Source organism: Epinephelus moara, chromosome 21 (genome assembly GCF_006386435.1).
Source record: "Epinephelus moara isolate mb chromosome 21, YSFRI_EMoa_1.0, whole genome shotgun sequence".
NCBI classification, from domain to species: domain Eukaryota; kingdom Metazoa; phylum Chordata; class Actinopteri; order Perciformes; family Serranidae; genus Epinephelus; species Epinephelus moara.
This window is the reverse complement of record NC_065526.1, coordinates 31,991,877-32,019,704: the sequence shown is the minus strand read 5'-3', so window position 1 is coordinate 32,019,704 and position 27,828 is coordinate 31,991,877. Positions and strand designations below refer to the sequence as shown.

At 39.6% G+C, this 27,828-nt stretch overlaps 1 protein-coding gene across 5 annotated transcripts in view; it reads left to right on the top strand.

Moving 5' to 3' along the window:
- carmil3 (capping protein regulator and myosin 1 linker 3) overlaps positions 1 to 27,828 on the top strand; it is a 119,387-nt gene that overhangs the window by 71,337 nt on the left and 20,222 nt on the right. For 4 of the 5 annotated variants that reach the window (XM_050033330.1, XM_050033332.1, XM_050033333.1 and 1 more), the window contains exons 17-28: positions 4,773 to 4,842; positions 4,950 to 5,031; positions 10,324 to 10,420; positions 10,509 to 10,563; positions 12,909 to 13,081; positions 14,102 to 14,170; positions 14,553 to 14,646; positions 18,644 to 18,742; positions 18,872 to 18,991; positions 21,804 to 21,917; positions 22,627 to 22,802; positions 22,900 to 22,993. In XM_050033330.1, the coding sequence (XP_049889287.1) occupies positions 4,773 to 4,842; positions 4,950 to 5,031; positions 10,324 to 10,420; positions 10,509 to 10,563; positions 12,909 to 13,081; positions 14,102 to 14,170; positions 14,553 to 14,646; positions 18,644 to 18,742; positions 18,872 to 18,991; positions 21,804 to 21,917; positions 22,627 to 22,802; positions 22,900 to 22,993 (1,243 nt within the window). The remainder of the gene's footprint in view (positions 1 to 4,772; positions 4,843 to 4,949; positions 5,032 to 10,323; positions 10,421 to 10,508; positions 10,564 to 12,908; positions 13,082 to 14,101; positions 14,171 to 14,552; positions 14,647 to 18,643; positions 18,743 to 18,871; positions 18,992 to 21,803; positions 21,918 to 22,626; positions 22,803 to 22,899; positions 22,994 to 27,828) is intronic. The other variant, XM_050033331.1, reaches the window with a different exon arrangement.

The following is a 27,828-nucleotide window of genomic DNA, read 5'->3' as shown; positions in this document are numbered from 1 at the left end:
CCTGGCTACAGTGCTGAAAAGAAACCTGGGGTTGTTCTTGTTTTCTTCTATTAATGCTGAGTAATAGTTTGCTCTGGCATTGCGGAGGCCCCTCTTATAAGTTTTGAGACTGTCTGTCCAGATTAAACGAGATTCTTCCAGTTTGGTTAATCGCCAATTCCNATTAAACGAGATTCTTCCAGTTTGGTTAATCGCCAATTCCTTTCAAATTTTCGCGATATTTGTTTTAACTTACGGGTTTGAGAGTTATACCAAGGAGCGAACTTTCTTTGCTTTTTTAACTTCTTTTTAAGAGGAGCTACAGAGTCAAGTGTTGTTCGCAGCGAGCCTACGGCGCTATCGACAAAATAATCAAAGTCGGTACAGGAAACCTCTGTTACTGAGGGACTTGGTATTGAATTTATCAAAGTCGGTACAGGAAACCTCTGTTACTGAGGGACTTGGTATTGAATTTAATGACGATTTTGATAATGATGATTTTGCGATAGCACTATCTGATAAACATCTAGTATAGTAACTGTTGCTGAGTGGCGTGTAATCGAGTAAAAAGACGTCAGAACTAGATCGAGGGTATGGTTAAAACAGTGAGTGGGTTCATGTACACCCTGACTGAAGCCAATGGAGTCTAATAATGAGATAAACGCGGTAGCCAGGGAGTCATTATCAACGTCGACATGAATGTTAAAATCGCCTACAATAATAACTTTATCTGATTTAAGAACTAAACTGGATAAAAACTCTGAGAATTCAGATACAATATGCCCAATTGGAATCTGCATCTGCAAACTAGCATGGTATCATGACATAACTGACCCACATTAAACACAGTTTCTTTGTCATTGTCACTATAAATGAAGCAGTCCCTAGCCTCACATTGAAATGATTCCAGTGAGTTTAACACAGCGAGGTTTGCAGATTTCACGTTTACGTGAACAGAGCATTGGTATTGTTTTGATACTCAGTATCTACAAATTTGCAAATGCCTGAAATTAAAGTCTGAATCTGTTTTGGGTTGACAAAAGGTAGGATCAGCACATCTCTGATGACAGTAGTAGTATTATAATCAGTGGATGACACCCCAGTGCTCGCTCATTTGGTTACCAAATTTTCTGTTGGTGTTTGTATTTGCCACCGTATTAGTTGTGGCATTTGTGATGTGGTTATGTCATGAATATTCCACACTGACGGTTATCATCCTTGACTAGTGTATCACCCCCTGTGACAGCCAATTGGCAAACACTTACTTCCTCTTTATTCACAGAACCTCTGGACAGGATGTGCATACTGAGTTGGCAAAATGAACTGCAGTACAAGCCAAGAGGACGCATTAATATACTCATCAAACAGTCCATGTAATATTATCCTGATATTATGTGAGAAAGATGAATATACTCACTATTGTGGAGACAAAAACAAAGTATGTTATTGTATGATATGTAAATGAATAAGAACGGATGGATAAAATCAGTGGGTAGAGATACAGATCTTACTAGATTATTATCAAAGGACTAATTGGAATATTATGGGGATATTATACAGGGCTTGAAATGATGAAACAAATGAATGCATTGGTCAAAAAAACCCTGTTTTATTTAATATTAACAATACGTCTCCCAGCATTTCTATCATTGATTTCATTCACACATAGGAGTAAATCAGATCCACAGCTAAGCCTGTGAAATTTGTGAAGAAATGAAATACTTTAAATGAGCCAATATGGAGGTGAAATATTTCCTTACTTTAATAGTGGGGCCAGTGTTCCTTCTGAGATTAGAGTCCAGCAGCTCACATAAATGTGGAGACTAATGATGAATTAAAACTTCTGAAATAATATGTTTAGCTATAAAGAAGGTTCATGATATAAGTGTCACGATAAATACTTTACCTAGTTATCGCAGGATATATGGACATGACCTCAATAATTTTGCTGACCTCGATATGACCCCTTGTGTTTACACGCATGTTTGTTTAGATAAGTATCACCAACATTTTAGCCAACATGTTGCCAGAATACACAGCAGGGTTTTCTCAATCATTACGAGACTTGAACGCAGCGATTCTCTCTTTTCTTTCTCTCCTCCCCCACCTACTTGTACGAGTCAGAAGAAAAATACTCTTCAAAGACGACACAGGGTAGCTTACCGGTAGCCTGCAGCTACACCCTTGGTGTGGAAGCGGCACAGTCCTGATAGTCATTAGCTTGCCAACCTCTGGCAATGAGCCAGAAAGTAGGTTGTTTGTAGTTTCACCCTTTAATGACTTCATTCTCTACTCCATAAATCCACCAGTGAATCACTGTCGATCCCCGGGAGCCAACTGCAGCATACGGGCTGGATTATGGAAGTAACTGCGATGTTCCTGGAGCTTTGCTGTGCTTGTCGATTTGTCGCCAGAGGCATCACTTGGTTTTGTTTTTGTTGGCCTGATTTTATATTAAATCTCAAACTGAAAAGTGTCAAATTTTAGGCTGCTCCTGTAAAAGCACTACAGTTTTACATATACTTTCTCGTATATGTTAACAGGTATTGATCACTTCTTAAAAATGTTAATATTTTTTAACCCTATGGGCCCGAATGACGTAAAGTGCGTCCAAATTCACACCTGTTCTTCTCTATTGATTTTCTCCGCGACCATGCATCATAGTGAGAAGCCACCCATATCACCAGAAACAGCGGAACCGCAGCTTTCTGACAGGACCAAGCACTTGTTGGTAGTCTTATGTTTTCAGAAGGAAAAACAATGATAAAATTACACTAAAATTATGTATAACAAAGCTTTCATACAGGAGGGATGGATTACTCGCGAATGCAGGGTCCCACAGAAATGCCACGCATTTCACATGAAAGCGCAGGACCAGAGCTTTCCAGTGATACCAAACACATCACTGTGCTGTCATCCCATCATGCTGTAAATACAGATCAATTGTCTACAAAATAAAAACCTGACAAATTTCTTTACAATCCATTATACAGATCTTGTTATCAGTCACTTCATATAGTGAGGAATAATATTATTACTATTTTTCTATGATCTTAGATGTAAATATTGCATGTTTCCTTCAGATAAAACACATTTTTGGCTTGTGAATGAGTCAATGGAATTTCTTGCAATAATGAAAAAATGCTGGCAAATATGTCCGCCTGGCACAAACCACATGTTTTGGACAGCTGTGAAGTGACAGAATGTCCCACCATCATGGTTCTTATATTGCCAGATTCCAGAGAGTCTCCCCTCTTCATATATGGCAGAATATGTCAACTTCCAACTTGCTATGCTGAGATACATGTAAAAATGTAAGAATTTAGTCACACAGATTGTTATTTTTTTTTCATTGATATAAAAATTAATATAAAATACAGGCACATAGGACATGTGATGATGGCAAATCTGGTTAGCCCAGATTGTCCTGAGAAAAAAATACCCCAAAAAGGCCTAGGGCCCATAGGGTTAAATACTCCAATGTCTGAATATTCCTAAGAACTGAAGGTTCATTGGACTTTGAAAGGTTGTATTTGCATTATTATGCTATTATATGATGATTTTATTCAGTTTAAAGCACTGTCTAAATCACGCACAAGAGGGATCACTGCTGAAGCCCTTTAAATTTTATATTCAACCTAAAGAGGAGACTCTTAAACTATAAGATTTTTCAGTTTTTATTGTGTCAGACTTGAACATTAAAATAGCTCGCACCATATGGAGTGTAGTTTGCATCCAAACCATCAGTGAGAGTTAATCATCAAGGCTCGCATTAGGTTTCAAACACTTTTCCTCGACAGCGGAGCCATTTCCTATTATGTTGGTAGACTGGCCTTCAATCAGACGACACAGATTGAAGCCCCCATTTTGGCTGGCGTCCACTGTGCTGACGTGTCTTTGTGCAACACTCTGTATCCTTACCAGCTTCAGGAGATCTGTAGCTAAACCAGCTCAGAGAGCGGCCAAACAAAGAGCAAGTTTCCCCTACGAGAATAAACAGAATATTGCTATATTACAGTTTCTCTGTTAAGTGTGTAACCTGCTGGTAGCTTCTCGTAGCCAAAAAACACAATCAATAGCAGAGTAAACAAAGCAAACTGCCAACAATCGAGATGATTGTGTGCTGCATGATGGATTGCAGCCAAATGGACGGAGCAGACTCCCCACTTAGCACTTCTCCTCTTTACCTCCTCATGGTGCATAACTCTTAAATGTGTGTTCGTTGCACAAGAACAACCTCCAGCTGAGCCTTGATGTGCGAATGCAGTTTTCTTTTTGTATCCAGCTGGGCTTGTGTGTGTATTTGTGTGCATGAGCAACAATTGGCCACTTCTCCTGAATAAATATTGGAGGTTTGGTTTTTAAAGGTGATTTCTGGTGGGAAGTTAGTGAGCTACGGATCTTCTTTTTAAGCTACTTTTCTGTAAAGCCTTTAAGATGGCTCTAAAACTTTTAGGTGTGCAGAGGAGAACGTGGGGCAGGATGGGGCGGCGGGGAGAGGTTGGATGATCCGTTCAGGTTGTTAGAAGGAGGAAAAGAAGCAATTGGATTTATGTGGGACTGATCTTTTGTCCTCTGTTTTTTTCTCTGTCATTTTCGTCTTACCTTTGTCCATTAATTGTCCTTTGTTTCTCCCCCATTCCTTCTTATCTACCCATCATTCTGTTCTCTCCTCTCTTTCCTTATCTGCCCTTTCATTAATCTCTCCCTTCCCCTCTCTCTCTCTCTTTGCTTTTGCGTCCCCCTGTTCTGTCTCTCTTTCCCCATCCTGCCCTGCCTGTGTTTCCCTTCAGGGCTCTGTTCCTAGGTCTGTCCAATAACCCTCATATCACTGATTTACACCTGGACATCAGCAGCTGTGAGGTATGCTCTGTTAGTCTGTGCTGTGGGTATATTCACTCATCTTCTTCACAGATTAACGCTTGTGGCCATCCCATCATGTCTCACTCCACTCTGTTATCCTCCCACAGTTGAGGTCAGCGGGTGCTGGGGTGATTCAGGAGCTGTTCCCTCGAGTTTCATGTGTGGGGACTTTAGACATCTCTGATAATGGTAAGAGACACGTCTGCACACACCCACAAAGGATGGACGTAGATGGTCTGTTGGTGTATATTTTCAGATTCAGACATTTCACATTTGACATTCATCATGGTGTGCACACCGACGTGCAGTTTTTCATTTGAAGTGCATCCTTTTAAAATGGATCTAGTGATAAATGAAAGTGTCAGTGTCAGTCTCAATAGTCTACTCAAAATTTGGAGTACTACCATAAAACTTCAATTAATAACTTAGGTTTTTATTTGCTTCAATCACTGAAGTCAACTGTTGTATATTTGGGATGGGTTTCTAGGATGGTGAGTCTGGTTAATAATTCTACTAACACAAACGAAATGAGAAGATGACTATGCTGCGTGCAAAACAACTGTGTAGTGCATGCGCAAGCGTGAACCACTTGTTTTCATTTGGATGATGTGCTGCTGGATCAAAGATCATAGAGTGCTACGTGTAGGGCAGGGTTGTCAGGTCCGCTTATTAGCTGCGACTTTGGGCTTGTTTTTAAAGTCACTCACAAATATTGGTAGTCGCAGGTTGTGTTGTTTTTGGGCTTGTTTCTAAAGCGGAGTTGCTTATTTGGGCTTGCTCTCTAAACGTCGCCTTTCTCTATATATATACCCGTCTAATAAGTTATTTAAACGTGTGATAGTATGTCGGACTGCAGGATGTTTCCACAGCTCTGCTCCCTCGGCCCCTCTCCTTCTCCACATACACACAGGTGACAGTCAGTCAGTGAGACTTTTCACATTTAAATTGCGCGATTAATGGAGTGGTCAAAGTGGTCCTTTAACTATTTTGCTAACAAATGGGCGAAATATGGAAAGAATATAATAAAGATTTGTAGAAAGAGAGAGGATTAAAAGATTCGACTTCAAGAGGGGGACGATTCAAAGGCAGTATGTGGATTCAGATTCTGTGTGAAATATGAACTCACCATTCAGATCTTGTTCAGCATACCAGCACTGTTACAGTGAAAGTAAAATGGCCTGTTATATGCAGCTACTTTACTTTAATTTTCATTCATTCATTTATTCTTTCCATGTTTTTGGTCGGCTAGTTAGTTTGGTAGAGTTCAAAGGCAGTAAATATAATGTATTTGTTAAGTAATTTTGAAACGGTTGCTTATAAAACGCTGATAAGTCCATGCATATACTGCATCCTATATATATATATATATATATATATATATATATATATATGTAGTATTAAAAAAAGAAATTGTGGAAAGAGGTAGGTTGAACTGCACTCTGTTTGCAGAATGAGGGAAATTGAGTGTTAGTGTATTTTAATATTCAGAATGTCTTTATTATTATTATTATTATTATTATTATTATTATACAGTCCAGATGTAAAAACTATTATCCAACACTTAAGGGCACTTGCCCCAGGATATTCAGATGGCTCTTACTGTAGTTTGAAACTGACATGTTATTTGTAGTAGGCCAGTCTACCCGCTTTGTTCACTGTAAAGAGCGTGAAGAAATGTATAAAGATTTGGACCTCTAGTGAGATGGTCATGATGGCTCAATGGATTTGTTCTGTTTTGGAATACACAATATTTTTCCAAATTAGTGTTTGTGTGTTTTAATATTCAAAATTTTGCTTTGACAAGCTCTCTTTTTTGACCATACACCTGTTTGCATCCCTGATCTCCATATTGATGAGTTTATATACGTTTACACAATCTAAGCAGCTAACTAGCATTAGCTCAAGCAGGTCACAGACAGCCCGATGGGTTTGAAGAGGTTTTACATCCAAAACATTTCAATAAACATGACATGCTTAACAACGTCAGTGGCAACGAGACCCGTCATCTTAGTTTTACAGCATTCATCCTGTGAAAACAGTCATGTAATATCTTCTGCAGTTTAGAAGGGAGTTATCCAAAGTTTACGAAAGTAATGATGTCAATATAATGTCATCAGGGTTATGTCGGCTTGGATGTTCCAAATTTTAAAAGAAAGCTTGAGTTACAAACTGGAGGTGTGGGGTTTAAGAGAGGTGGGCATTTAGCAGGCAGCAGGGCGTCTAACAAATGATGCGAATGAGTTGCATTTTGAGAATTGTCGAATCCGGCACTTTTAGTTTTAAGTTGTTGGAGTTTCCCTTTAGATAATGGCAATACATGAAAGGTGTCAAGATGTATTTTAATGTTTTTTTTAAACTCTAAGATCTAAATTTTTTCAATGTTTTTACCAACGCAACAACAAGAATACATATGACAAGGAATTGCTAATTTACAGCAAATGCTTATACAGTAAAGTTAGATTTAGATAAGATAAGATAAGATAAGAAGCATTACTGTCATTGTACACAGGATACAACAAAATTTTAGTTTGATTTGTCAGAAAAGGCTCTGCTCTTTAAGGAAGCTCTGAAGAATTTGAACAGCACTAAGGATTCTGCTGGGAATGTTAATCCTCCTTAATAAACTTACATCAACATTAAAGCTTAGTAAAATCAACAGTACCAAAAGCTAATCACATAAGGAGGAGGTCGAGGTAGTGGAGGGAGCAAACATTGTTACCATTAGTGTATCAGCAGAGTAATAGTGAAGTGTCAGAGCTGTACAGCTGCAAGAATATGATTGCTGGTAGCCAAGCAGCTGATGAATGAGCCAGTAATTTTGAAATATGAATGAAGCAGCTGATGTCAATCACCTGGTGCAAGTGTGACTTTGGTGCTCTGAATTAAGGCAGTGCTCCATAACACAACAATAATGCACTCATTCATAAGGAAGCAAGAGCTTTTTCTTTTATATTCAAGTCAGGATTACTAACAGGGCAAAGTCAGCAAAGGCCCAGACTTGGTGCACCAGACTATCAGGGACTCCAACAGTCCCAGGTTCACAGCTTGTTCATTGGTTTTGGTATTTGGTTATTGAACAGATTTGTCAGTTGATAATGTACTAAAGAGGTGCGAATTTCCTAAGACAGGTCCTTCATTATTAGCTAATCTCAGACCCAATCACATTGGCCCTCGTTTACAAAAGAATGTACAACAAAAAAATAAGGCATACGCAAATTTTCACGCAAAGCTCAGCATTTATCAATGTGGACGTGAGCAGTTAAATCTCACACCAGGTCTCAGTTCATTTACTCTACTTTGACTCGGCGTGGACTTGCGGTGCAGCAGTAAATCTAGCTGAGTTGGAGAATTTTTATTGGACCGTATTCTGACTGGCATTTAAGCATTTACAGCTATGTTTTAATCACCCAAAAAATGTATAGTAAATGTGGGACAATATTAGGCTATATTTTGTAAAAGCCTTCATCACAGCGGGCAGTTGCCTAGTTCTGTGGAACGGCTCCAGGCAGACCGAAGGCTGAACACCACTAATGCCCGACCAGATATGCGATATGCTCCTTAGCCTGGGTCAAATATAAAAGCTTGTATAGTAATATTATAACATTATCAATATTATATAGGCTAATGTTATTAATATATGTAGGCTGTAGATCGATATCATGGATGTATAAATTAAATATTCCAACCCCAGGAAAGTTTTGCCCTAGGGCTCCCTATACTACCATGTTTATCACCTATGATATTGCTTTCAAAATCCTATAGGCTTTGAAGTTATGTTGTGAACTCCCATTTTATAGCAAAAGAGAAAAAGCATGTCCTCAACACGATCGTGGGTTTTTTTGTTCCTTATGATTCATTTTTAGAATATATTTCTAATCACCATTTCTTGACACGTGCTGCCTCGGTGGTGAGGCTGAATGTACAGTAATTCAGACTAACTAAATCAAAGGAAGATTTTCACCTCAGTAACAAAATCAATTTGAATAGTCTTAACCTTGAAGTGACAGTATTGTTTGCAATTCGTAGATATATCGTGACTAGGGCTGCAGCTGATGATTATTTTCATCGTCGATTAATTTCTCGATTTATCAGTACGTTTTTTGGTCTATAAAATGTAAGAAAATGGTGAAAACTGGCGATCAGTGTTTCTCAGAGACCAAAATGACATCCTCAGATGTTTTGTTTTGTCCACAACTGAAAGATACTTAATTTACTGTCCTAGAGGAGAGAAGTAACCAGGAAACATTCACATTTGAGAAGCTGTAATCAGAGAACTTTAACTTTTTTACTTTAAAAAAATTGCTTAAAACGATTAATCAAAAAAGTTGTGATTAATTTAATAGTTGACAACTAATCAATTAATCAATTAATCAATTAATCGATTAATCGTTGCAGCTCAGATCATGATGCTGGTGTCGTGTTTACCTTCTAAACTGAGCCACTTCTTGAGATTTGGTTAGGATGGCTGAGCATGTGCAACCACAGATGGAAACAATCCAACCAGCACCCCCTGACTTAAAAGCTTAAAAATCTCTTACATTGGTTACAACTACTGTATTAATGAAAAATATTATAAATAACAAATAAATAACAAATACACTATGTTTTACAAGTAGCAAGTAGTCAAGCAGTGAGGACAAAAAAACATTCTTGTATAGAAATTGAAACATTTTGATGCACCAATAGTCATTTTATAATCACATTGTAGCCCTTTGAATCTGACTGGAGTCCTAATATATCTACTACCCCTACTCCTACATTTGATGCTTCTGAAGTACCTTCTCTGTAACTCTAACAGAGCACTGTTTTTTCTAACTATTTAAACAGCTACTTCCTAGACCATAGCCAATGGGATGACCACTGTCCTAACTCCTAAGCAGCCATTAAGCTATTTGTTACTCCCCTCCTGCTCTACGTGTCATAGTTTCCACAAGCATAAACTCACTTCACATCAGAGGCATGTGAGTTTATTTAACCATGGATATTTTTTGCTCTCTGAACGAGGCATTTAAGTCTTTGTTGCTGAAATATCTTGCCATGGTAACCACTTCCTCTTAGCAGCATCATGCATCCTTGAGCTTTTGAAAATGTGAGTGGGTGGGAGTAGGGGGGGTTAATTAGGAGTATTTTGGAATTTCAGTGGGCAGTGAGATTTTGTTCCAAAATGGACCATGAGAAGAAAAAAAAACTGAGCTCTGAAACCCAGAAATGTTTGCACCTGGCAGAGTAAATGATGACTCACTGCTGTGACAGCCCAGAAATTGTATCTAGTAAAAACATGACTTTTTCTGTTCGATATGTGTCAGCATCTCATTATCTGTGTTAACGAGCAACTCACTTAAAGTTTGATGCCTGTTCCGTACTTAGAAAGATGTAATTAAACATATTCTTGGAGGTGGATTTTCACAAAGGCTCCGGAGAGCGTGGTATTGCTGGCGTTGCACTCGTCCTCCACTGATGCGTGTGTTGTGTTGTGTGCAGGTTTGGATGCTGACTTGCTGGCTGTCATCCCAGCGTTCTCCAGGCACCCCTCCCTCAAACACCTGATGCTGGGGAAGAACTTCAACATCAAGGGCAGGTATGGACCATGCAGGGAACCAGCAGTACAGATGGTTGCGAAGATGATACTGATGATGAATGTTTGCCTCTTCTCTTTGCCTCCTCAGGGTGCTGGATGAAATTCTGCAGAAACTGGTTCATTTGGTGCAAGAGGAAGAGTGTGTGAGTTGGATTATGTAACATATTGTACACAAATCCTCTGTGGCGTTCCGCACAGATGCACGCCTACACTTGCTTCACAGATTTGTAGCCATACACACACATCCTGCGCAGGCACTAACACACACTTGTCACCGTTTAAATTCTTGTGTCCTCATTCATGCGCATTTAAGCACAATCTCCCACCTGCCACACACACAAGGTGTGAACATGCGCACGAGTCATGTTGTCTGTGGGCTCGGCAAATGATTCATTTGGTCTCAGTGTATTCGCGAGGCTCCCGGGGCTCTCTCTGCTCTCCGCTCTGCAAATCCAGCATGACAAGTAGCTTACTCAATTATTTACCACTGTTGATGGTGATAGCTCACAACGATGCTCTCGCACTGAGTACGGTCTGATGCATGAGTGCAAGCGAACTAACAGAGGCGCAGATGGGTGTCAGTGTGTAAGTTTAAAGGAAGTACACCAAGTTTGTCAGAGATTAGCCTGTTATTGAACTCACCCAGCAAGTTACGACAACACAAACATCAGAATCATCTGTGTGTGTCTCCTGCACAGCTTTGGTACAGGGTCCCATGATAACACCTCAGTACATGACTCACAGAAGGCTGCAAGCAACAAATGTGAGAGAAGAAGAACAAACCAGGACAGTTAGCTTGGCTTATCAAAAAGACTGAAAGCAAAGGGAAACAGCTAGCCTGGTTCTGTCCAAAGTAACAAAAGTCACCAACCACCACTTCTAAAGCCCACTAATTTATATGCTATGTCTTGTTTGTTTGAGCTGTTGTTGTTCAAGAGGACATTTCAAATCAGAAATACATATTTCCCTCTTACCTGTAGTGCTATTTGTCAAGGTGATCAAGATTGTTTTGGTGTGAGTTGCTGAGTGTTAGATATCGGCTGTAGAGATGTCTGCCTTCTCTTGAATATAATAGGACCAGATGGCACTGGTGCTCAAAGCGACAAAAAAATTGAAAAACTCAACAGCAATGTCTCTTTCCAGAAATCATGACCCGGTTCCTCAAGGTAATCCACAGACCTTGTTGTGAGCAGTTTCATGTAGGAACTATTTGCTTTCTAACAAACTATGCTGTTTATACATCCACAAGAGGCTCGTGCCTGTGACAGCGCAAGATGTAAACATTAATGGTGTCCCTCTCAGCTGAGCTGCAATATTAGTTAGTGCAGTAGTGTTAGGTGAGCAAGCAGTAGATGCACGCTTTCTTCGGCTTTGTGATAGGGTTCGTAGGCGTAGTTTGATAGAGAGAAAATAGTTCCGACATGAAGCAACAAGGTCTGTGGATTATCTTGAGTAACTGAGTCATGATTTCTGGAAAGAGATATTGCTGTTGAGTTTTTCAAATGTAGTTTTTTGGTGCTTTGAGCACCACAAGCTGAGTGTCATTCAGTTCCATTATATTGGAGAGAAGGCAGACATCTCTATGGCTGATATCTCCAACGCTCAGCCTTTAAATGTGGAAAAGTTGCAGTTCCTCCTTGTTTCCAGTCTTTTTTCTAATCTAAGCTGACCAGCTGCTAGCTCCAGTTTCGTATTTAGCACACAGAGAGTGGTTTGGTGTGTACCTCTTGCTTAAAATGTTAATAAGAGTTTTTTTTTTTTCAAAATGTCAAACTATTTTGAAACCTAACAGGGACTGCAATTTCATTTTACATAAGAATTTGACACAATTGGTAATGGGATACTTGATGAATATGTTGATGTTATTTTCAGAAATTTAAAATTGGGATTAGACTTTAGTTTCACTGAAAAGTACCAAATTTAAAAAAAAAAAATGTCTCTTGGTTTAAACTGATTTTAACACTGAAATTATATTTGTGAAGTCGTAATGTGTTCTGCAACAAGATGACACTGTTCACCACAGTTTTACTGTAGGTAGGGTCCTAATGCAAAAGCTCTGCTCAGAAATTGACAAAAATGGGAGAAAGAGCAAATAAGCAGTTGATTCTTATGCACTGGGTCTCTGTAAGCAGGTAGAAAAACAATAAATGATTCAACTGCAGAGGGTTTGAACTGCAAATGGTGTTTTGAAAATCCAGATTAACATCCAGGTACTTGTATTATCAACAAAAACATGGATGCAAAGGTTTTAAAAGTTTCGTTGCAATCATTAAAACACATTTCCAGATGTTTTAAAAACCAAAGCCCCCACTGTCATCTACCTGGTACATGTGCCATTTTGTTAATGTCTGTTTTCATCATTTAATGACAAGTCCATCCTCCTAAAAACTTCTAACATAAACTCACATTTATCTCACTCTTGAAAGTTCTTATATTCACACCATCTTCCATCTTTTTCCTCCATGCTCTCTCTTCCTGCCTCCTCCAGGCCCTGCAGTCCCTCTCCTTGTCTGACTCGAGGCTTCGCCAACGGGGCACAGTGCTGGTCAATGCCCTGGGCTCCAACACGTGCCTACGGAAGGTGGACCTGAGCGGCAACCTCCTGGAGGACTCCGGGGCCAAGATGCTCAGCAAAGCCCTGCAGATCAACACAACACTCAGGTGTGTGTACGTGTGTACTCCGATGGGAGCGAGGGAGGGATTTCCTTGCAGATCAGAGCACACCGTTACAGAGAGGGATAACGGGGAAAAAAAACAGGGGGACAGATGAAAGAATAGGGTCAGAGAAAATTAATATGTTAGGTATGGTTTGAGGAGAGGATATACCGAGGTTGCTCAGAGGCAGAACAGCGAGTTCAGTGCAGTGCTTCAAAGATAGAGGGGGGGGAAGTGAACCATGTTGGAGATAAGAAGGGAAGACTGAGGACTTGGAGGGATAGCGAGAAGAATCAGTGAAGGGAGGGGAAATGGCCTTCAGGCATACAATGTATTGCACCTCCCTTAAGTAAGAGAAAAGAAGAGACTGACTGAAGAGGTGTGTGTGTGTTTTTAGAGGTGGAGGAAAGGAAGGAGCAGATGAAAACTCTGTGATAGGCAGAAAAGAGTGAGGGGAAAGGAGGACAGAAGCGAGACAGGGGGTAGGATGGAAGTATTAGGATGGGGAAACGGTTGGATATGGACTAGAGAGGGAGAAAGTTATGAAGGGACCGGAGAGGGAGCCCACCCAAGGAGTGAGATTTGGGTTTAGCTGATTGAATTTCTAGGGCAGAGTGAGTCGAGGGAAAGAGAGATGGAGATGGAGGAGGAGGAGGATGGATGAAAGGAAAGAGGGGCTGAAAATGAGTGATATATTAAAAACAGGAGTTAGACAGTGTGGAGTGTAGGTGGAGAATCTGCACAGAAGCTCATTAGTTGCATGGCAGTTGTTCATGCATTCTTAATGTTGTGATATGGACTCGTTCTATGCGTGCACCGAAAAGAAAGTCCTGACAAATGTCTTGCTAATCCTTCTGTGATGTGTTTGTGCAGCTGCGCGGTCAGATAAGTGCGGTAACTGTGATATTATGCCCCGTGTGTGCGCGTGTGTCTGTTTTAGGAGCATTAGAAAGTGACTGATCATCTTCTTCTTCTTCCTCTCTGTGCCTGTCTCCCCCTATTTCCTGCTGGTTTGATCCCTCTCAGGAGTGTGACGTGGGATCGCAACAACACCACAGCGACAGGCTTCCAAGATGTGGCGAGGGCGTTGGAGCAGTAAGACGAACACAACACACACACACACACCAGAAAAGAAAAATGTTTGAAGAGGAGATACACACATAAAACGGATCACTCACACACACACACACCCATATGAAAGGCAGATAACCATCTCTGTACAATGTTTACTATTACACAGCGTTTCATCAGACGTTCATGCCAGTCAAACTGTCATTTTTTTTTTTTTCCTGAGTGTGTGGGTGCGAAGTTTGTGTTTTGTGTGTACGTGTGGGTGCATTTGCGTATTAAGGAGTTGGAGACAACTGTTATAAGTGCCCTGGGTGTTTCCTGTTTGTTCTTGTTAACATCACAATTCTTCCTGTTTGTTTTTGTGAGGGTAATATTATATTTTCTTTCTTCCTTCTCCACTGAACAGTAACTTTACCCTTCAGTACATGCCCCTCCCCCTCAGTGATGTCACTCAGGCATACCGCAGCACCCCAGAGAAGACGGACCAAGCCCTGACCAAGGTGAGAGGAGCTCTGTGCCTTCAGTTTGTGATGTCTAAATATGCTGCATCATGTTATAAAAATGCAAATAGTTAATAACATTATCTGACAATTAGGATGATGATTCATGGGTTTGATGAATGACTTTAATTTGCTTGTGCAGTAGAAGTGATGATTAAATGTGAAGCTTTTGATGGATTATTATACTGCTTTATATTGCTGTTGTGGGATATGTGTCATTGAGAAAGTTTGCATGAAAAGACAAACTTTTCAGAGAATTCCTGATGCCCTCTGAATATTTGGGTTGCAATTTCTAACCAGGACAATGCAAAGGAGATTACAAATACCTTTATATATCAAATTAACCACTTAATACCCGTTATACCAGTTCAGTTTATGTCATTCAGCAGACAACCTTTTGAAGTCTCTTTCAGTTTTAAGGATGAGGAAGAGATGCTTTGATATTAATAAATATAAAGTGATGGACTGAAATTTAGATTTTTAGATTTTGTATGCTGTTTGTGATAGCTGTGCCTGGAGGCATGATGTTTTCAGTTTGTCTGTCAGTCCATCTGTGTGTCCCAGTCTTCTGAACGCAATATCTCAAGAACGCCAGAAGGGAATTTCTTCAAATTTAGCACAAATGTCCACCTGGACTCAATGATTAACTGATTAGATTTTAGTGGTCAAAAGTCAAGGTCACTGTAACCTTGTTTTGTCTCATTCTTATTAATGCAATATCTCAAGAAGGCCTCAAGGGAATTTCCTCAAATTTGGCACAAATGTCCACATGGACTCAAGAATAAACTGATTTGAAATTCTTGGTCGAAGATTAAAGTTCACTGTTTTTGGCCGTAACTCAATAATTTATTCGCTAATTATGACAACATTTCACACAAATGTCTAACAGGATTTAATGATGAAGTGGTGACATTTTATATCCAAAAGGTCAAAGGTAAGCTTCACTTTGACATCATAATACTCTGAATTGGTGACACTCATCTTGGGTGCCTTGAAACTGTGCTGATTGTATAGATCTTCTGTGCTGTCACAGGGAAGGTGTGTGTGAAGCATCCATGTTTTCACAGACATGGATGCAAATTGTAACTGAAACTTAACAGGTTCTTGGAGGCAAACAACCGTGAGGTAGTAATTCTAGTTCTTATGATTAATAGTACAAGTTTTACAACCTATATGACCACTGATTTATGTAACACACTTAGAACTGAAAGTGGATTGACAAAAATTAACCAGCAACCATCTTGATAATCTTGATTGATTGCTCATATAGGTCATTAGTCAAGCAAATATGCCAAACATAACCTTGAAATATTAGTTCAAATGTGAGTGTTTGCTGCTTTCATTTCTCCAGTGTCATGATAAATTGAATATCTGGGTTTTGGCCTTTGGTTAAGGGGAAAAAAACAAAAAAACAAAGGTATTGTTATAGGCAGTAGAAATACCTCCCCCAACAAAATGATCCTTTGTATATCAATTGCTCACCCTGTGTTACCTTGAATTTGTGAAGAAAACTTAATTTTTATGGTATGCCTCCATGGTGAATGATGAGTCCTATAACTGAGAAAAGTCTTGATGAATTGAAGTCTCATTAATCCAGTCATATGCTCAGTACTTCCCAAACACATGCATTTTCTCAAAAACCTTTCCATTCAAAACACAAGTTGTGTGAAAGTCTATAAACAGATAGTGTTGCTATTGTTAAATGCTCCCCCCTTTTGCTCCAGTTTATCAATATTTTTCCCGTTTTTGGATTCTTAGTTCACTGTAATGGCATGAGAGGAAAAAAAAGGTAATGGGGGGGGTGAAGAATTGATATACAAGTGATCATTTTGATGGTGAAGTATTCCTTTTTAGGTAGAAGTCGGCTTCATGTGGTTTTGTTATACCAGCTGTATGCTGGTCAGCGGACAACAGCAGACAACAATTTCCCCCTTTTTCAGTTTGATGTGCCACTGTTTGCTGTGCTGCATATCAACATCAGCCTCCTGTTGATTTTTTTTTTTTTTACCCAGTGCATCTGCAATTTAGATCTCGACTATTCAAACAAATAATCAAACTTTATTTATTTAGCACCTGTCAGACAAATCAGTGTACTGCAGAGTCCTTTACCGACAATTAACGAAAATATAGGATGTAAATAAACAAAAAACAAATGTTGGGTTTTGTTATACATATATCTGTATTTCTTGTGCTCTTTTCGTTGGATTATAAATGGTAAAGGTGGGTTGTGTGCTAATCAGGAAGGTGTATTTTGGAAAGTAATATCTCCATTGAAAATGTATTTATTATTGTTAAATATGGCATGAAATGATTTTTAGTATGGATACGTGTGTGAATATTATTGTTAATATCTCATCTATGTTGTGTGTGCTGTCTGTGTTATGTGTTGAATAAATAAAAAGTAAAAAAGAATAGTGCAATGTTATTAAAATTAAATAGAATAAAATAAATCATAATGATCAACAATAAAATATTGATAACACAGAGTAAACTAGTGATGATAATAGAATAAGCATATATAATTAAACCAATAAAAGCCAGATGAAAAAGATGAGTGTTTAGTTAATGTTTAAAAATATCAGTTTTATTAGCTCCTTTCAGATCCTCTGGAAGGCTGCTCCAGGAGCGCCACGGCTGAAAGCTTCATTGCCAGACGTTTTTGTTCTGCTTTGTGGTGAAAGCTAAGAGAGAGAGGGGCAGAGGGTCTGATAGGCCTTCCTTGTTCATAAACTAAAAGCATTTTTGAGAGGTAGACTGGTGTACAACGAAGTAGTGCCTTGTAAACTAATAAAATAAATTTAAGGTCAATACAAAAACTGACAGGTAACCAGTGTAAAGGCTTTAAAATATTCAACCGTTATGCGTTCTGTTACTTTAAAAACTCACACTGGAAGGTGATGGATCTTTTTTACTGCTATCATGCTGCTTTTTCCTTCCACACCACATGGATGTGTTGTGAATATTGATGTCCTCCGGTGTCAGTGCCCATTCACATTTTATTTTTTGATCACGGAGGCGCTCCGTCTGTTCATGTATGTGTCTACGTGCCGTTATCTGGCTATGTCATCCGAGATGTTCTCTTCATAAAGCCAATCAAAACATTCTATTTCAAGACACATTTGAATAAAGCAGTAAACTCCGCTTGTTGGCATGACAGTGACATTTACTGACAGCCAGACAGCAGCCTACGACAAAGACAAAAAAAGATGAGACAAAGACTGTGTATAGGCAGCAAATATTAGCTGCTTGGATGTAGTCTTTCTTTTTGACAGGATGCATATCTTATCTTGTACCATGGCTTGTTAAAATCCATAAATGAATATCCATAAGAGAAAGATGGACTCACTGGTGTGGTCATTTTTGTCAATACCACTGCTAACTAAATGCTGTTTGTCACTTGGCTTGTAAGCTGCAGTTAACAGAGCAAGTCTGTTTACATTGCACGTCACATTCCATTTCCCTGGAGGCTCAGCTGTCAGTCAGTCACACACCACATCTCGCCTCCCCAGAGGCATGGAGGTTAAAGGAGCATTTCTGATACATTTCCAGAAACATAAAAATAAAAACAATTTCAACTATATTTTCCCATCAGTTTGATATACTTTCTAACATCAGAAATAGAGATGCTGTGAAACCAGCCTCATGAAACATTTTCTGGTTCTTATCATAAGTGTGCATACCGAGTGTAAAAGCTTTTATTTGGGTTAGGGTCCTTGTTTGTTTGCATATTGTCTGTGAAGCTCCTAAGTCCTTGAAGAACCCTTGATTCCATCTTTCTTTACATAAGATGATTAAGCAGTGAACACTTCCACCTGCTGAGTCAAGAAAATAAATCAAAGGCATCCCGTTTATTTCTGGGGATCAGAACTCTCTCTCCAGTCTCCTTATTACCATGCAAATGGACTTGTCTCCTGTCTCCTGCACACTGTGCTTTGTAAACACCTGTCATCTCCACTCCTCTCTCTCCTTGTTTGTTTTCCTTGCGTGCGTGTGACAGATCCAGCGTGCCCTGCTTAGGAACAACCAGACTCAGCGTTTCTCTCAGAAACAGGCTCTCAGGCTGCACCAAGGCCTCGTCACCAGCACTGCCGAACAGGTGTGTGTCTCTGTTTGTGCACATGATGGTGAACAAGTCAAGAATTTTTTTTGTTGTGTATTTTATAGATTACACTCCATTACGTGTATTCATATAAGTATGTTTTGTTTGTGTTTTATGTCTGTGTAGGTGATGGAGCGTCTGTGCGTGCGGGTGCAGCAGCAGGTGTGTGTCCTGAAAGGCTGTGAGGAAGGAGAGGAGGTCCAGACGGCCAGACAAATCCTCAAAGAAGCCAGGGATTCAAGAGCTGTGAGAAGACTACCACTTTAGTTTGTGTTTGTGTGTGTGACATTTAAGCTGTAATAACTCATATAATGCCAAAGGATGTGTGATACACACACTAGAGTGAAGTGTATTACAGTATGTCTAGAAAGGAAAAGCTTTGATAAACCCACTGGATGCCAAGCATTAAATGGCAGACGGACAAATGTTGGCAACTAGCTGGAGAACATAGTGGAGCGTTTAGCAGATAAAGAGCCACATATATCACTCAAGAGCTGGGAGCGACCAAAATCTGAGCTAAAAGAAGAGTGATTATTGGACTTACATTCATCAGGTAGACAAAAACATGACTTTAAATTAAGGCTAATGTTGCTCTGTGCCTACTGGATGTATAAAAAAGGAAATGTTTGCTAACAAGCAACCACGTTTTTTTAAAAATATGATAAAACATTAGTGTTTTGGTGCCCCCAAGTGGCCAAAAAGAAATTTCTTAATGCAAGTTCCAGCACAATTTCAGCTACTACTTCTTTACTACTGTACATTTCAGAGGGGAATACTGTAGGCCAGTTATTTTGCAGGTTATGATTTCACGTTATACTAAGGCACCCTTCATAAAGAGTTAATATACTGTAACAAATTGCTTTATTAATGGTTTATCAAGCAGTTGCTAATACTTTATATATTATTTATGAGCAAACAGAACAACTTTTAGTTTGCCAGATTGTAAAAGATCTGTCAGTTGGTGGGTCTTTAATATTTAAGTTATAGATACATACTTTAATTAAGATTAATGAATAAGCAGTAAGGTAATAATGTTTAAGTTCCCAACAACAATGGACATGTTTACACACACACAAATGTTCCACTATTATTACAAATATGACAATATTCTGAATTTGATACAGGTCATGTAAACAGAATATTTTGTTTGGATCTTCTAAATTAGGCCTTTTTCCAAGTTCAGCATTTCTGATTGAGACGTGGGATATTCTGATATTATTCAGATCTTAATAGCATTATTTGTGCATGCATACAACACATTTGAAATAAGCTTCTGAACTGAGGTTTTAAGGCATTTTGCAACTTGTAGCCTCTTGCCTGTTTAGGATCAGCTCTGTGTTTTCACGGATGCGTTGATGTGTACAACTCACCGACGGCTTGCAAGGCTGGGGTAGAGATGAATGCCCAAAATGAAAGCCCACATTTCTCATCAGACGAAGAAGCCCATCTCTGACTGTTAAACAGTCGGAAAGACTTTGATAGGTTTTTGGATATGCACAAATATCGCAACACAGACCTCAAGAAGGTGGTTAAAGGTATGAAAGAGAGAAGCTGCGTTGCATGGTCAAACAAGTCCGCCACCTGTGTGAAACTTAAAAAATGATACAAAGAAGCAAAATAGCAGACATCAAAAACACAACTAAAATCATCACTGACTGTTATGGTTATCTCCAGGGGCCAGGGCGGTATGAATGTTTCAGTTAGATGTAATTAAAATCGAAGACAACTGTGCAAAATAAAAACCCACATGGCATAGGTTGCTATGGCAACACAGACTCATGGCGCAGTATAAAGGTACAGTAACAAACGACAGCCATTAACTGTATACTAGACCAGGATGAGCCCTCAACAACCAGAGCTGAAAACACTACAGGGAAGCTTCACCGAGTTCGATCCAACAAAACACCAAATGAAAAGTTTGTTTGTGCTCAGTACTGACAGAGCAGCAATACACCTGAGTATCAAAACAGAGACCCACTCAACAACCTCAGAACATAACAAAACTAGTTCCATGTTGCACTCTGTGTGTACTGGTGCGACAAAGAGAGTATTGTTGCATGTGTTCTCCAACAACTGAAACAGTAAAACGTGTGGACATAAATATATTTTGCTGCCATTTCAGTGTTAATGAGAAAAAATCTTACCTAGAAAATTGCTGAGCTTCACACAGTTCAAACAGGTACCACATCACGGCCTCCTGAACTAAACAGTTCACCTCTCAGTTTGTTTTATATCCACTTCTGTTTGAAATTGACAGTGCACAGGCATCCTCTTTTTCTTTGTCACTAGGAAGTCTTCTGTCAAAAGATCAATCCCCAAAATGTACATGTTTCACCTGTAACAGCCCTACACTGTCCAACACTTCACAGGAGCAGAGAACTCATCTCCTGTCAACTCTAATTAGGCTAATGTCAATCACACATCAAAGGAGACGCCCAGGTGGAGCCCTGCTCCCTTTTTGGAGCTGTTTTTTCTCTGTGATCAAACAGAGCCAAACAGAATTAAAATACAGCGTCTGAGCCACAAAATAAAGAAAATAAAATTAAGGCAAATAAACAAAAGCAATTGGTGACATTTCTAAGGGCTAATGGAGAGACAGCTTACATAATTAACACCTTTTGAAGCTAATAAGATTTAGTTGTGTGTACCTTCAAGTCATAATTATACAGTTTTCTCACTTTCTTATAAGCCAACAAGAAGAGTTCCTCAAGTCAAAGAGATTTTTCACAACCTGGCAACACAAACTTTTTAATGGCTTTTAGATAATAATAATAATAATAATAACACATGGATGAAAATCAGTTATTTGGTCCACAAATCAAATGATCAGCTTATAGAATATGATGATTTTTTTATGCAATGTTGTCAAAGTTAGCTCCACGTTTACCTGCTACTAGATTATAATACTACTTGCACCTCAATTGTAATAATCAGACAATATAATACATGTATTGATACAACTTTTAGAGAGGGGACATTCTGTTCAGTGCTTTCTTTTGTTACTCCACTGATTTGAACCTTTTCCCTCTCCTGCTGTGTGTGACTGTCTGTGTATCAGCTGTATCCCTCTCTGTGTGAGTTGGCCCATGTGTTGTCGGTGGACGGCCCCGTCAAACAACGACTGGACACTCTGGCTGGAGAGCTGGCCAAGGCTGCCGACAAAGAGCTGCAGGTAGGATGGAGGTGGAACTGCGACCGTAATCGCAGACAACAGCCATTCCCCCGATGCGTCTGTATTTTAAACAGAAGTTGAGCTCTGGACTAGTTGCATTTAAATTGCCCATTAATAGCGTGCGACTGTGTGTGCGGTGCAGGTATGCTGACTTCAAAAGAAATGTAGCATTTAAATTCACAGGGAGGAAACAGTTTAACTTTTTTTTTCTTTGGTTCAGCTCTGCTCCCATTGGGATTCAGCAGCAGTGGAGTGATAAAAAAGCAGCACACCCCGAGGAGGAATCTGGGATACTTTCTATTGAATTTGAAACTTACTTGAGCATAATTTACATTTCTGTTTGTGCTTTCTAATTTTGCAGTCATGCATACGGCTACATTTCTAATTTTCAAAGGTCAAGATCAGTTAAAAGGCAAGAATTCAGTTCATGCACAAATGCCCAACTTTGGTGTAAACTGATAAAGTTAGATCTAGAGGAGGATGGACAGATCATCTGAATTATTAGTGGTTGATTCATGGATGAATGGATTGCTGCAATGCACATAAATAAAAGATGACAACAAGTCTGAGTAAAGGAGCTGGATGAAAATCTAGCAGATAAAGAACCACTGTGCATGAATTATTAAATGCAATGGAAACATATGTGTATATTGAGAAAGTGTAAAAAATGTATGTGTGGTAATGCATGTCTTGGGTCAACTCTGTCCAGGTGGTGGTGGACTCTATGGTGTCTCTGTGCCGCGAGTTGTGTCCACTGTCCTGTTCAGCCGCAGAGAGACTCAGCCCACCTCTCTCGTCCATCTCCGAACAAGTTTCGATCCCTCGCTCCGCCATTCGCAATGCACTCATGGAGAGAGCAGCTGAGGATATCAACAGAGCCCTGGAGTAAGACGGAGAGCCGGACAAACAAGTCAAGCCAAAAACTTCAGCTAAGATACTGATTTAATTATTATTCTGTTTTCATTTGCTCTCCTCTTTTCAGGGAGGTGAAGTTGTCTGTGGTCTCCTATCTGACCAACTCAATTGTGGATCAGATTCTACAAGAGCTGTACACCACCCATAAAACCCTGGTACTGGTAATACCCCTTTTCTGCATGACTTCTTTGTAGAATGTAGAACAAAGTGTTTTCATGTTTAAAGCTGAAATCAGTAACTTCATAGCAAAGATCATTTTCGCTGGGCTCAGATTACAGGAGTTCTTGGGCTTTTTTTTTCCTGATTCACCTCTTCCAACAATCAGAGGAAAAATCTGGTCTGGGACTTTGGTAGGTGTCAATGTTCAGCCCAGATTATTTCGTACAGATCCAGTCTAGGGATGCACTGATTTATTGGCGGATCACTGATATCAGCCAACATTTGCCTTATTGACTGCCATCAGCCTATTGGCAGATAAAATGACATTCACTGATGGCAGTGGCCGATGTTTTTCTGTTGTATCGCCAATTTTGCACAGGCTAAAAAGCAGGGCTTCAGACTCACAGCCACAAACTAAAATTAATGAGCAGGTACAAGAAGAATACAGTGACTGTTTGGCAGATGGGCTCCTTGATCTCACTGTTGTGTGACAAGACGGCTAGCAAGTTAGGTAAGGGATAAGGTATAGTGAGCCGGTGACTGCGCGTCGGGGTTCCATTCCCCTGTCGGGAGTTATTTTTCAACAGTCACCGGCTCACTATACATTATCCCGCTTAGAACATGGCTTACTACTAAAACATTCAGTGATGGGACACAAAATTATGATTAAAGCACGTGTTATTGATTTCAAAATTCGCAAAAAGAAATGTGTCTGTACTCGGTATCCAAGTCTCCGTTGCTATGGCGTCCCTAGCAACGGAGCAACAGAGCAGCAGAGCAGCGGTGATACCTCAAGAAATAAACACCACAGAATTTTGTTGATTGACCAATCAGAATCAAGTATTTAAGAGTGCCATGTTCTAATAGGTGGTATTCCATGATCCCAGTGACAATAGAAAACGTGTTTGGGATAAACAGGGATCTTCTCCTGGACACTGTCGGGATCAAAGGACGCAGTAAATTCACTATCAATGTGTGAAGGCTTGAATTTCCCTGATAATGGTACATTTTGAATAACTGTGTTAAAATCGGCAGGAGGAGAGCTAGTAAACATTGGCTGTTAACTGCAGATAGATGTTACAACATGAAGCATTCAGGCTCTACTTAGTAAAAATGAGTATTATACAAAGGTAAAGTATAACGTTATCATGATGTGTTCAGTGCAATCTTGTAACATTTTTGCCGAGAAACTTAAATAAATACAGCTGTTTGAGGGAGGGACATTTTAATGTTTTGACAGCAATATAGAATAGATATTAGAGAGGGAATTATGGTGTTAAATTTGGTAGAAAGGCTTTTGAATCGGTTATATTTTTAACCAAGATGTTTTTCATATTCAAGGTTGTTTTTTAAATTTTATGATTGAATTTGTGCTCATTAAAGGTAGTGTAATTAAGGGGTTAATTACTTTTTAACAGTTCAGTTATTTTTTTTAAAGTGTAGATTTATTTGTTTCCCTGGCACACAAGAGGTGACAACAAAAACAAATTAAACAACAACATAAAAACATTGGTATCAATATTGGCCCAGAATTCTACAATCAGTGCATTCCTAGTTGGATAGGGATTTAAAATCTGGTTATGTCAGTACTTTCACAAGAGCCAAACAACGGTAATCTTTTTTTTTTTTACAAGGTCAGTTTGCTTTCTATTCCTTTCTTTTTTTCTTTCTTTCTTTCCTTTTTTTTGGTCAAAGTCATGACCGTCTTCATTGGTGCTCCAGCAGCATAAGCAGTCACTCACTTGGCTCTAGCTGCGTTTAGAGACAAATTCTAGTGCAGAGGCGGACTAAACCATGTTGCACCTTTAGGGGGTTGGAGGGGCCTTGGACACCTTCAGTTTAAAGAAAAAAAAAAAAAAAAGGTTCAGTCAGGCTTTTTGAGGGCCCCTCTCCCACTGGGGCCCTGGGTAATCAGTCCCGCTTTCCTCCGAAATACGACACCCCCAGTTCATACTACTGTGGACAGATATCAAAACTGGCAAAAATTTCACCCTCAGGTCCCACTGAAGAATAGACAGCCCTTGTTGACCACGTCTCCCCAACCATTTTCTCATCCCGTTAATCGTTAACATTACAGCAAGTTGTCAAACCATATCAGTCTCCTTTTTGTTTTATCCACTTTCCCATAAGATCTTGTGAGGTGGTGCATTTCTCTCTCTGTAGTGTGTGATGGGCCATTATTTTCAAATCTTGTGATGTGTACTGTATGTTTAAGATTAGAGAGAAGAACATCTGTGAAGTTTCTTCTTATCTGCGTGATGCAACTGGATTTCAAGATCAGATAGGATTTTAAAACTCCTTTAGTCTGAGCCTGGCTGTAGGATCTACAGTAGTTCATCAGATTAATGTTAAATTTAATGGTATTTTTTAAAAAAGTTTTACTTTTTAATTTTTTTTATTTTTTTTTTTACATAACATTACATTAATATATATTACATCATTAATCACAAAACATTACAGAGTTCAGCTTTAAATATAGAATTTTGAAATCATTTTAAAGGAATAGTTCAACCTTTTGGGAGGGACAGTGATTCACTTTTTTGCTGAGAGTTATATGAGAAGATAAGTTCCACTCTCAAGTCTGTCCACTAGTTACTATGTGAAGCTGAGCCAGGAGACGGTAGCTTAGCATACAGACTGAAAGCAGAGGGAAACAGCCAGTGCCACTGCCCGCAAAACTTACTAATGAACAAAACCAAAGTTAAAAAAAGTTGTGATTTGAGTTATGTAGCAGACTCTTTGTGGGGAGAAATGACTTCCTGGAGACTTTGCTGGTTACCTGGAAACCTCACAGCAACTGCATTTTACTGCACAGTAATGTTCCACTCTTATTCAGAATTTTACAATAATCGGACTTTAGTATGGGTCACGAAAGAGCATATTTTGTTGGGGTAGTCTTAATTGGGCCTGATTCTGAATGTAGCATTTTCCAAGGAAGACATGTAGGATATGCTGGTATTATTCAGGTTTTAGGAGGATTATTTGGGCATGAATATAGCACATTCAGAATATGCGTCTCAGTTGGGGTTTTTACCGCAGTCTGCGACACACAGCCTCTTACAGTACCTGTTAATTGTCAGCTCTGTGCATTGTCATGGATGCATTGTGCATAAACCAACTTGCCAACAGTTTGTAAGGCTGTGGTGGAGAAACACGCCTAGAAGAAAAGCCCACATTTTTGGTCGGAAGAAAAAGCACAGCTACTTTTAAACATTATGAAAGACTTGGATATCAGCAGGTTTTTGGATGTGGGCAAATATCCCAAAGCTGATCTTTTCAAGAAGGTGGTTGAAGAAATGAAAGAAGGAGGCTGTGTTCACACTGTCCAACAAGTCTGCCACGGGTAAGACACTTTGAAAAAATCCTATTTTAGTGCAAAGAAGCAAAATGGCATAAGTGACTCCAGCTGTTCCGATTTTCCATATTATGACGTGATAAACGACATGTTAGGTAAGTTAATCGGCATACGCACAGCTGCATGTGAACAGGAATAGTGATGACAAGACTCCATCAAATGCTCCACCTAAAAGCAAAGAATTGTTTTTCCCAAAATGTCTTTACTATTCCTTTGAGTTGTTCAACATAATTCTGCAATCTCAAAGTCATAATGGGAGGAAAGTGATCAAATCGGTTAAAATTTGAACAAGCTTGAAGAATTACGGCATTACGTAAGGCTCCACCCCCAGAAGTAGGTTAGAAGTGATTAAAAGAATGCAGGCATGCCCACTGCCTCAGAGTCTTTCTCATTGGTTGGATTGTTTTCCCCCTTTGAAAAAGTGTATCAGTGTTCTGACTAAGTTTCTTGCTGCTCACCAAAATTTTTTAATTGCTTTTAAACTAAGCACAGAAAGTAAGGAAATTTGTATTGTGGTAGATTCTTTCTTTGTTGTAACAATGCTTCTTGGCAATAAATCTTAAACCGTTGGAAAGCCTGTTTTGTTCCCTTTTAAATGGTACCCCATTTGTAAGGAACATGCATTTGTGGGATTAGCAGCAGAGCTGAGTCTGTGGGTTGCGCCCATGAAAAATTAGCCAAATCTATGCCAATGCCAAACAGCTTTCTTTTTTGGTGTTTACTCTTCTTTGGTGTTGCTTGGTGGATTAGATCATTGAAGTCTGAAGAAACAAGACATATTGGCAATTTAACAATTTATTCATTTAACAAACAGGATCCTCAGTAGCATGTGGAAGAACGATACACAGCCACAACAGCCTGGCTCCTCCTCATGCTGGTCACCAGCCTGGTCACACACTGCTGTGGGATGGCATCCCATTCTTCAACCAGCATTTGTTGCAAGTCCGCCAACCTGTTTGTGTTGGTCACAAACAGCACACCCAAACTGATCCCACAAGTGTTCAATAGGGTTGAGGTCAGAACTGCTGGCAGGCCATTCCATCCTCTCCACTCCCAAATTCTGGAGGTAGTCTCTAAAAAACCCCGCTCTGTGGGGGCGAGCACTGTCATCTTGGAGGATAGAGTTTGGTCCCAGACTGTGGAGATATGACTAGTTGCAGAATTTCATCTCGATATCTCTCTGCATTGAGATTGACTCCAATGATGACAAGCCTCATTTTTCCAGTGAGGGAGATGCCGCCCCACACCTTCACACTGCCTCCACCAAAAGATGTTACTCTATTGGTGCAGCAATCAGCAAAACGTTCTCCACGTCTTCTCCACACTTTGATCTGCCTTAGGCAGAATCTGGACTCATCGCTGAACATAACATTCCTCCACATGTTCAGGTTCCAGTGCACGTGTTGCTGACACCAGCGCAAACAGGCCTGATGGTGAAGGGAAGTCATGGCAGGCCTCCTGGCAGCCCTTTGAGACCGGAGA